Genomic DNA, 11,597 nt, shown 5'->3' with positions numbered 1-11,597 from the left:
ACCCATCCATCCATCCCACCCATCCATCCATCCATCCATCCGCCTGCCTGCCTGCCTCCCTGCCTGCCTGATCTTCTATCTTTCGATTTAACACCACCCCACCCCTCCGATTCCTTCGTATCCCTAGAGCAGTATTCTTGTGGGTATCGGACTTGAACCATTCTACCTTACTCTTTTCACGTAAGTTGATCCACTGCTCCTTTTTCGGATTTTGGAGTATCTTTATAGATATCTTTATCAAGGATCCATCTTTTGGAGCCTAATTTCTTTATTAAACTTATAAATAGCTGGAACATGCATTTGAGAGAGGTAGCAATGTAGGACAATCTTCACAAAAAAATATTTCTCTTTGCGGTTTTCTCAGAATTGTTTATCTGACCAGGTTGCATTGCAACACTATTTTGAGTAGGTCTCAGAAAGTTACAGTCAGAATTTATTCGAATTTGCGCTCAATCTTTCCTGTCGTGTGTGTGTGAGAGGGAGAGAGAGAGAGAGAGAGAGAGAGAGAGAGAGAGAGAGAGAGAGAGAGAGAGGAGGGAGGTGACATACTTTGCTGAATTTTTTATCGAAACAGATTTCTCCATGATCGATTTTTTCACCGTCCTTTACTTTTCTCTCGTTTCAGGTCAAAACGATGGGCAACCTACCTATCCCAGACTGGCTAGAATTCGACTCAAAAGAAAACGTCCTTCAAGGCATTCCCACCCCAAAACACGCCGGCCAGTCTTTCTTGGAGGTCACCGCCAGAGGCCCCACCGGCGAGGCGACGACCACCTTCTCCCTGTTCGTCCGTGATGTCCCCTCGCACACCTCTGGTGCCCCGCTCAAGTTCAAGAAGTCTGGCCCGGAGTTCGTGCGCTGTAAGCGAGAAGAGCCCGAGACGGTGGCGACCATCATTCTCGACACGGATATTGAGCAGATGATGCCCTCAGACCGCCTCGCGCTCCTGAAGAGATTCCTGGGTCACATGGAGCTCCACGAGGATATGGTGAAGGTCCTACCTGTTGGACAGTCGTCCATGCATGACGGCTCAGCTCTCGTGTCTGGCACAGGTGACTGCACATCTCCCAAAACATCCGGAACCTTCATGTCCTGGCCGGTAGGTTGTGGTCAGGTCAAGACAGGCCACTTCACCATTCTACAGCGACTGGATGATGACTCCGGAAGTGGGCGTATGGCTGAGATGCTCAAGTGCCCCATCATTGGTTGGCACGTGACCAACAGCCACATCCAGGCGCCCAAGAGGAAGAGGAGACAGGCCCTGGCCACCGCAACCCCCGTCATGACCCCTGTCATGCCCACAAAGACGGAGAAAGCTGATGATAAGACTGACGACGAGGGCGAGAAGATGACGTGGACAGTGGTGGAGATGGCTACACCGTCCATGATCCAGCCCACTGCCACCCAGCCCGAGATGACCAAGACAGAGGACCCAATGGTTGTGGAGCCACCAGTCAAAGAAGAGGATGAGAAGCCCATCAAACCCACAGAAAGAATCCCTCCCGAGACGAAACCAGAAGTGACCCCAGCCATCAAACCAACCTTGACCTACACAGATGGTGACCCCACTGACCCTGTAGTGGTGGACACATGCATCCCAGGTCAAAGGCCTGAGACAAAGAACACATTTGCCCGTCTCACGTACCATGTTGGTGACGTCATTGATTTCCTCATCCCCGAAGACGCGTTTGTGGACTGTGAGGTTGGCAACACGCGCGGTTTGGAGCTGATGCTGTTCCAAGACACGTCCAAAACCCTCCCAACCAACTTCTTCATCCAACTGGACAAACAGGGGCAGAGAATTATCGGACTCCCCATGGCCTCAGACATTGGTCGTTACAAGCTGAACTTGCTGGGTAAGAAGAAAGGCACGGCCCTCATCAACAACTTCGACTTCACGCTGGTCATCCGTCAGATGAAGGGCAAGAAGAAGATCAACCACGAGCTGAGTGTGACTGTGGACTTTGACTACCAGCAGTTTATGTCTAGCGTGGAGAACCGCACTCGTCTGGCCAGCAATATCGCCAGTGTCTACGGAGACTCGGATGCCAGCAATCTTGTGGTGACCACTTTAGAGTCTGGTTCTGTGATTTATGGCTGGGCCAACAAGACCTTGACATCTAATGGGTGTCCAGTGGGTGCTATCTCTGATCTCGTCGGCAAACTGGTCAAGAAGGATGGGAGTCTGACTGATGAGGCTGTGGAGAAACTCAAACCATTCACCCTCCTGGGGGCAGCTGCGCAGCCAGCCGGAAGCTGTGAGGGAAACCCCAAGTTCCCAGCCCGGGTCAGCAAACCCAAGATGGAGCCCACCACCACCCCTCCCCCCATGACGGACGCTCCTGATGCAGTGACCACCAAGGCACCCATGGTTGATGGAGGTAAAGATGACAAAGACGACGACAGCTCAGAGCCGGTTGAGGTACCAGAACCTGATGATTCTGGGGAGGCAGATACAACAACGCCAAAGAAACCTGACGATGAAGATACTACAGAAGAAACCCTTGTTGGTGGAAAGAAGGGTGATGAGGGTGACGAAGACGACATCTGGATCACCACTGTGGTGCCCGCTGTTGTTATCGTGGTCATCCTCTTGATCGCGCTCCTGATCGCCTGCATCTTGTACCGCAAGAAGAGGAAGGGCAAGATGAACATGGAGGAGCAAAACACTTTCGTCAACAAAGGCGCGCCTGTTATCTTCCCCGACGAGCTGGAGGATAAGCCCAGTGACGTGAACAAACCTCTGCTGGTAGAAGGGAACGCCGGACCTCCGCCCCAGTACCACCGTGGCACTAGCGAGAGTCCTGAGCCAGAGGGAGCCAACAACCACACGGGCCGCAACAACGTCAACTCCGCGCCGAGCGATGATGTCATCCAGGAGTACCCGGAGCGGCCGTACGAGCCACCAGCGCCCCCTGTGACAGGATCATCCAACAACAAGCAGCCCCGACCCACGCACCAACAGCAACCCTTCTCACAGCCTCCACAGATTTTGCCATAAGTTCCGTGCTCTGTAGAATGTAGAAGTGTCACTAGATACTCTGGGACGTCTGTTATGTGAGAGCTTGGTAGTTAAGATGAGGCTGTGGTCTTCACGGTTGCAGACTGGGAATTGTACAAGAGAGTAATGGAGAGCAGTATGATGAGAGAGAGTGTGAGAGAGAGAGAGATAGGCAGAGAGAGAGAGAAAGAGAGAGAAAGAGGGAGAGACTGTGTAACTGATTGAGGAGAATAGAAAGGTTTGAGATGGTTTGTGTGATGAGTGAAGTAAAAAACTTGTGAGTTTGGTTGCTGATTTGTAATGAGTTTGTTTCTGAGCTTGACTCTTTGGCTGAGACATTTCAATAGTTTCATTCTACTCCATTGAACTTTGAACTCACTCTGGGTTTTTTTAATGGTTTCCAGTTGACATGATTTTATCAATTAGTCAATTTAAAAAAAAAGTGCTCTTTAATTGTCGATGGAATATTTTTCCAAATGTATTTCTCCTCTTCTGTGTTATTTCACTCTGAATGGAAGTTTTTTTTTCTTTGTAATTTTTCTCTCAGGTGTGCATACTGTTATGATGAGCAATTCTATGCTTTCCAAAAAGCAGTGATTAGATTTCGCTTTTCCTTCTTCGTTTCTCATTTTTCATATATATGGACTTTGTTTATTATTCGAAATCACAAGTGGGAAGGAGTTGGACAATTTGATCTGCTTTTTAATGTGATGGCTTTTAGAGGAATCCATATTTACCTAATAATAGTTCCGGCGTGATTTTACTTGTTGTGGTTTTAATCTGAATGGACCATACTTCTTCTGCTCATGGCATTTTGTACCTCTCACTAAGTTTTTGGTTTTTGGCACATGTTGCCAATGCATATATATTAAATGTGTATGCCATGTGAATGAAATTATCCAAGCTTTCTTCCAATTGCTGGATTGGGTTTCTGTCACGTTCATCTGAATTTTATCATCTTAGAAATATTTTTAGTCCGTGGGAAGTCTTTCATTTTCATGGAAGCCTAGTCTACAGAGCAGTTATACTATATGACAGAGACAAGGTCATTGAGAGAGAGAATTTTTCATTCATTTTGGATTCACAGTTAGACAAATAAGTTTTCTTTTCAATTTAGATGATGATTTTAAATTAATACTCTGCCTGTTCAGTAACCTAAATTGTGGACTGCAATTAGTAGAACTTGCAACATGACTAACGTGTAATAAGTGTGTTTCTTCAAGCCCATATGCATGGCATCTGGTGTGATGAATGTCCATCAGAGGTGGTGAGGTCCGGTCCTTCAGTACTTTTCACATTCCTCCAGAGAGAACGGAATTAGGAGAGAAACTGTGTGTGCCAGCTGATGACACCAGATAGATCTCAGAAATGGTGCAACTGGGAGGTCGAGATGGACTCTCAGATATGATACAACTGAGAGGTTGAATGGGCTCTCAGATCACGATACAGCTGGAAATATTACAGATATTTTTGTTTTTTGTTAGCTTGGTGTTAACCTTATCAAATTATGTTTTTGAATGAAACTCAAAAAAGACAAAAATTTTATTTTAAAAATACCTTGAGCTGAAGCAAATGTTTTCGATCACAAGTGATGGATTGGTGAAGTTCGGAAGAAAGTTCAGTCAGATAAGGTGTAGATAATGGTTATATGGTGTGAGTTTGACAACCCATCATCATTCACGTAAAAGATCATCCTTGTTGGATTGTTTGTGTACACAGCAGTAGCTGAAATGTGTTTGTATGTGTAAAGCTTTGCTAAGGTTCTATGAAAACCTTTGACTTCACTGTATGATATTGCTGAAACTGAAAGTGGCAGAGTATGCATATTGCAGAGATCCACATTTTTTCACGATAAATTAAAGTAAGGATATTTTTAGCTGAGTTTATTTGAAAAAAGAAAGAAGAGCTTTCAGATTTTTGTCTCATTACTTGACAGCAAACCTCCACTAAAGTTAAAGTATACTCAAACAGCACTGTTGAAGCTTTCAGATTTAGTCCTTCTACTTGAAAACAAGTACATGTATAGAAATGCATAGATATACATCTATAGAAATATGTGTAGACGAAAAACAAAATAGCAACAATATTTGCTGGTTGTGCTATTTCCATCTGGGATATTTCAATAGACACAAAGGTTTATTTTGCGTTTGAGAGTGTGTATGTCATATTGTACTGGACCTGCTCTTGTGTCAATTATTGCTTGTGTACCATATTTATTCCTGTGCTGCTGTTTTGACCTGTATGGACATACATGCTTTGTAAAATGACTGGATTCCTGCAGCCTTCTGTTGAGCTATGCTAACTGTGCCCTGTCTATATCCATGCACTCCATTGGTCCTATTTGTCAGTGTGTATTACGGTTTTACTGTGTATGTTTTTGCTCCTTCTTTGTTTACACAGCAGATACCAGTCTACACTTAGGTGGAATGTGGAACTCCCAATGAAGTACATGTTTTTCCATTACAAGTGAAGGGTTTTTTTTGCTGTCATTTCATCTTTTTTATATATTTCCTTTGCACTTGTTGGCCTTTCAATGTTGACAGTGTTAGCGATGCAAAGGTCATTCCTTCCGCAGATGGCAAAAGTATAGAATCATTACTGGTCATGGAACCAGCCATCCATCCTCCTGTGCTGATTTCTATAAAAAGAATAAAAATAGTATTGAATCAAAGACTAAGAGAGATCATATAGAAATGTCAATTTTATCATGGAACCATGCTTTTGTGTAACATGATACTTTCAGCATCTGCTAGAATTGGCTGTACCGTTATTAATTATATTTGTTATCACAATTTCCATCTTTGATATTGTATTGAAAGTTTCACACAGACAAAAGTGGAGATCAGAGATAACATTGAACATTTATACAGATGACCAAAAGTGAGTGTGAGAGCCCACCATCCGTTTGATGACATACAGACAAGTTGTTTTACTCATATGCCATAAAGTCCACAACACAACTGTGTCGCTTGCACTCTTCCGTGTCTTATTCCTTAACTTACAAACACCTAACAGCTTTTGAGAATAAATGTAATTAAATTTTCATGGGAAAATTAAACAAACTGTTGGTCTCTTAAGAAAGTAACACATAGGTACTTTTGAATATAAATTTAGGTCAACATAGATTTTTAAAATTTCTCATGTGATTTGTGGTAAGCATAAAATGTGTTGCAATGTTAAGCCGTTTCCAAGGCAACCAGTCTGAAATTTAGTTTCTAATGCTTTTTTAGCATCCTTTTCCTCTAGGGCTTTCTATGATGGTTTCAAGGTCTTGTCGTAAACTCAGCACATAGTTCATTCCCTAGGTATTTGTTTCCACTTCTTGTGCCATTAAACTGTCTTTTCTCCTCTGATCCTAAAGATACATGTAGAAAGAAAGACTAAGAGAGAGAAGGTGGAGTTGGGGTGAAGTCAGTGACACCAAAGGTCTTGTGGTGCCATACACAACCAGTTCAATGGTAATCTCATTTTTTTTCCCTTCTCATCAACTCAGAAGCTGGAAATAATACAAGATGTCATAATTATATCCAAATACTTATCTTTTTTTTGAAGAAATAGAAACCAAAAGTGTTGAAACCAGCAATTAGTTGAAGTAAAATTTTCTCTAAATTTTATTGAACACAGAATTATGTACAAATGAAGCTACCATTTTAACATTTCGTTTCTTTCATGCGTAGTAAGCCTGATTAGACTGCTAATGGCCATAGTATAGATATTTAAAAATTTTGCACAATTTTAACTTCCAGTTGTATTATTTCCCAGCTGCATACTTTTATTTCTTCAGCTTTATGAGTTTCTCTTGCAGCTTTCTTTGGCTTGTGGGAGATTTTTCTACTTTTGCTCAGGTGTTATTTATATACAACTCCACACTTTGTTCACAGACTGTTGTCCCGTGTTAGTCTCTGTTTAGAAGAAATTTCTGCTTGTCATAACACTTGGTGTCGAAGATGTGTCAAATATTTTCTTGTGTGGCCAACATGCCCCCTGGTTATGGAAAAGCATTAGGCGTGGATCTTTGTGCTTTTGTCTGTATCTGTTCTGACATATGGCAACTTTGTGTCAGTGGCAACTGCCAACTGCATTGATGTGGATGTCATTGACATGGGATTATTATGTCAATGTCAAGTACAAGTAGTGGCTACATTGGTGCCAATGACATAAAGTTGGCAAAGGTGTTGGCATCAGTGACAACTGTCAACTGTGTAGGTGTTGGTGTCAGTGACATGTGACAGCTGTATAGATGTCAGTGACATTTGACAGCTGTATAGGTGACAATGACTAGTGTCAGCTTTTGTAAGTGTTAATGTTGGTGTCATTGACACTTTGTCAACTGTGTCGGTGTCAATCAGTGATGACGATGTTGGTGTTGGTGTTAAAGGCAATTGGCTATTATGTCAGTTTCATTGGCAACTATCTTAGTGCCAGTGCCAACTGACATCTACATCAGTGCCAATGACAACTGACAAGTACTTGTATTTTCCAAGTGTGTTTGTATCCTAGTCGGGATGAGTTGGGAAACTACGCAGTCAGATCACATTTCACGGCTTTATAAACACATCCTGTACTTTAAAGCATCTCACAGTCTTTTCAAGATGTATTTCAATCTTTGTTTGCTTGTTTGTTTTTTCTGTGTAATCAACAACATGTAAGTTCCATAATATTCAATAATGACAGCCATTACCATTGAGAAAAATAAACACAAGTAGTATTACTGTGGTCTTCATTGCCTTGGATGTCACCGAACACTGGTGCTGTGAAAAACTGTTACATTTTTATTTTCATTTTTTCCCCCCCCCCCTTTTTTTTTTGTTCCGAATAATATTGTTTCTCATTGTTGAAAGAAATTGTGTGATGAACTTTGTTTTTTCATTTTTTTACCCCCACTTGTGTACTACTGTACCTTGATTTCAGCTAATTTGTTGTGAGCTCATTTGTGCGTCTTGTATATCCGTTTCTCTCTTTGATAAGAGCTCATCTTTGTGCCTAGTATTACCGTCTCTCTCTCAATCTCTCCTGTCATTCTAAGGTTACTATGTAGAGTAACCTTATAGTGTATCTGATGAGTCTTTAGTGATATCGTTTGTAGAATCTTTTGCTTTTTTGTCTTGCTGATGTTCATGTAACTATGGGATATTATTTGATTTCTCTTTGCTCGTTGAGAATTTCCTTATAAATCACTTCCATTTTTCGTTGTTGTCAGTGTTTTTTTTAATTTCTTCCATGTTTCTGGCAATTCGTTTTGATTTACGGTCTGGCTGTGTATGGAAGAGTTTGATGAAAGTGTTCTCAAGCAATTAGTTGTGAGTTTTTGTGTTTGGAATTCTTGTCAGTATGGCAGGGAAAATTGGCGCTTTTGGACAATTCTGCGTCAACTGTTGTTTTTGCAGTTTAGTAAGTACAAGTATTTCTGTCGGTAATGCTTTCTCATCCACGTATCTTTTTGGTTGGGAGTGTTGTCCAAAATGAAGAGCTACTTGTTTCGTTTGATAGATCATGAATCAGCATAATGATTTTGTGTGAACTATGCTTCCCAAACCTTCGACATTTAGTTTTTCATTCATGCCTTTTCACTTGGAACACATCTGGATCTACTACAGAATTCAGATATAGTAGGTCAGTTCTTTTAGCCATGAGATGAAAACAATATTTGCTTTGAAGAGTTACTAACCTTACTTAGGTGGTCGTACTTTAGTGTGACAGTTGTGTTTCCTATAGGGCCTATCTTGAACATCCCCTTCCCCCACCATGCCCTTCCACCTCCCCTCTCCCTCCCCCCTCTGACTATACTCTCTGCATAGGCCAACGGCCATTGATGTACAATTGATGCAGTTATTTATTCTCAACTTTACTCCCATGAATGGTTCATTTCAGTTTTGTTGTTTTGCTTTAGAAATTTTTTGGGGTTTTTTTTTCCTTTCTGGAGGAATGGCTCAGAACTAGTCTTGTGGTTTGTGTATGCTGCCGGTTGAGAAAGTTTTAATTTTTTGTTTTTACTTGATTTACTCTACATTGAAAGTTGACTTAGTTGTCAACTCTATCACAGCTTGCATGATTATGAGGATTTCCTTCTGTCACGGCTGTAAAGGATTTTCTTGTTTTGTCATGATGCTCAAATGTTCTCACAGAGAGCATTTATATTAAATTCTTGGTGACTGGTTGGAGGGGATGGGAGTGGGAGTTGGGGGATGTGAGGTAGGGAGTCATGACTTCTAGTTTAAGTTTTAGATTTTCCTGAAGTGTGAGCAGCCACACTTTATGTGGGCACATTTTTAGAATTTGATTGTGTGCTTTTTGTGTGTGTGTGTGTGTGTGTGTGTGTTTGTGTGTGTGTGAGAGAGAGAGAGAGAGAGAGAGAGAAAGTTATAGAGAGAAAAATGTATGAAGCAGACAGATGAGGCGAGATCTGTGTTACGAGAATACGAGAATGGTTTGCTGGTGTATAAATACAAACACTTCTTCCTCTGCCTTATTTATTATCATAACATTGTCGCTGGCTTGACCTACCAAGCTCTAAGTTTTTACATTATTATTATTATTATCGTTGCTGTTGACGTTATTATCATTACTATTATTAATTATATAACTGTTACTGTTATTTTTATCATTATTATTATTATTATTATTATTATTATTACTATTTTAATTATTTTTGTTATTTACACTCACTGTGTTTCCAGTTATGAAAAAGGTTTATTTATCAATTTTGTATTCAACTAGATTTTTATCCTTGACTACATTACACATGGACAAGACTTTTTTGACATTTGTCCTCACATAATGCATGTGTGGAGCATTCTTTGGCCCACACAAGACGTTCTTTGTGTGTGTGTGTGTGTTTGTGTGGGTGTTTATGTTGTTTGTACATTTTTACCGTATACATTGATGAAAGATTTGTTTTGATTTTTTTTTTTGTCAGGGGGGTTTGGCTTGGCTTCTCACTTTTGGACAATTGTTTTTCAAATATGCCTCTCGGTAATATCTGGAGGTATTTGGATAGATCCAAAGTTCTCTCAGAAACAAGATGTTTAGGATGGATTTAGATTAATATTGTAGGAATGGTACAGTTTTTCTCTGGATGTAAAAAAGATTTTTTATCCTTACTTTCCTGAAATCTGCAGTTGTTTTTATTCAAGATTGTGTCATTTACTTGAGGCTTTACCAAATATTTTATTACAGTTGTAATCAATCCATTCTTCCTGTAATTTTATCAGCATTTTGTGGATTTCTGTGAATGCCGAAGATGCAATCCTAGAGTGTGAGTCTCGCTGATGGAAGGAAGGAAGGAAGGAAAGAATATGATTAATTATTGGTATGCGTATCTTTGTACATCATAACCCATCATTAACCATCATACTTTTCCACATCATTTCTGTCATGAGCTGAGGTGCGACCGTTAGCAGATAACACATACTGACCGCAGACATTTCTGAGTGTATCCCGTTTCTCTTTCTCCTCTGAAGTATTCATGTTTGAATATTTTTTATTTTGGAAAATTATGTGCAAAACCCTTCGGTTTGTCTTCACGTTATGTACAGTCAGAGGCAGTGTTTTGGTGGATTGACCAGAAGTTTTTTTTTTACTTTAGAAGTAAAATTAATTCTCCGTGATGTTGTTGTACAAGGAAAATGTTAAGAGACAGGTCAGAATGTCAAGGTAATTCCCAAGTTTTATACTTCTTTGTCAAGTGTTAGCATTCAACACAAAGTTAGTCAATGGTGTGTCTCGTTCAGGAGTTTCATTGAATTAAATTATTTGACTCTTAAATAGGAAAGTTTGTTGTTATCTGCTAGAGGTGTCAGCTCAGTCAATAGTTTTTTAAAAGTAATGATCATGCTTGGGCATACTATTGTTATCGTTTTTCTCGTCGTTGTTGTTGTTGTTGTCGTTGTCGTTGTCGTTGTGATTGTTGTTGTGACGTACCTAACCGTGAATGTTTCCGTCTTGAAGTCTTTATGCTGAGCGGACAAGCCATACTATACCAATTGAATTGACCGTACTTTTGTATAGCTAAGCATTGTTATAACGATGTATGATACTGACGTGTAGCCCGATCCATTAAAAACAAAACTTGTACTGTCCACATACAACTGTTTTGTATTTTTTAAAAATAATTTTGTTTTGTATGAGTGTATTGTTCTCTTTCAGCATCCTGCTGGCTCTTAAAAATTGTACATGTAATTGTAAATATTTTTACTGCCCCTCTGAAAAAATTTGGGTCATCTGCCTGTCAGAGCGAAACTGGGCTGAGGGGGATACAACATTCCTGGAGACACATGGACAACAGAGTTGAATAACCAGCTCCCAGTGAGGGAATTGAACTTACATCTTCTGCACACAATTGCTAAGGGCTCAGTTTTTACACCACAGACACTTGTCTGCTAACTCTGTTCGGACTCTTTCCACAGCCTGTCTACTGCTTCTCCTTGGCTCCATCTTACTGCTGTCTTTCAGCCACACCCCTGATTTTATAGTAGTTAATGTCAACACCTATAGCCTTTTCGGACAATGGCGAAAAATTTCGTCAGGCCTGTGTGCAAGTTGCGCACGTTAAAGATCCCTTGGTGGTCCAAAATCGACAAGAGTGGGCCTCGGTCGC

General features: G+C 40.8%; 1 protein-coding gene across 1 annotated transcript; it reads left to right on the top strand.

Moving 5' to 3' along the window:
- Positions 1–623: 623 nt before the first annotated feature.
- LOC101854791 (dystroglycan) lies at positions 624–11,085 on the top strand (the record flags this gene model as incomplete). The annotated part of the gene is given in 1 exon segment (XM_005097563.2): positions 624–11,085. A coding segment is annotated over 1 exon segment (2,378 nt), but the record flags the coding sequence as incomplete, so codon positions are not given.
- Between the last annotated feature and the right edge of the window lie 512 nt (positions 11,086–11,597).

The sequence above is a fragment of the Aplysia californica genome, unplaced genomic scaffold (assembly GCF_000002075.1).
Source record: "Aplysia californica isolate F4 #8 unplaced genomic scaffold, AplCal3.0 scaffold00157, whole genome shotgun sequence".
In the NCBI taxonomy this organism is placed as follows: Eukaryota; Metazoa; Mollusca; class Gastropoda; order Aplysiida; family Aplysiidae; genus Aplysia; species Aplysia californica.
This window is presented reverse-complemented; position numbering and strand designations above follow the sequence as displayed.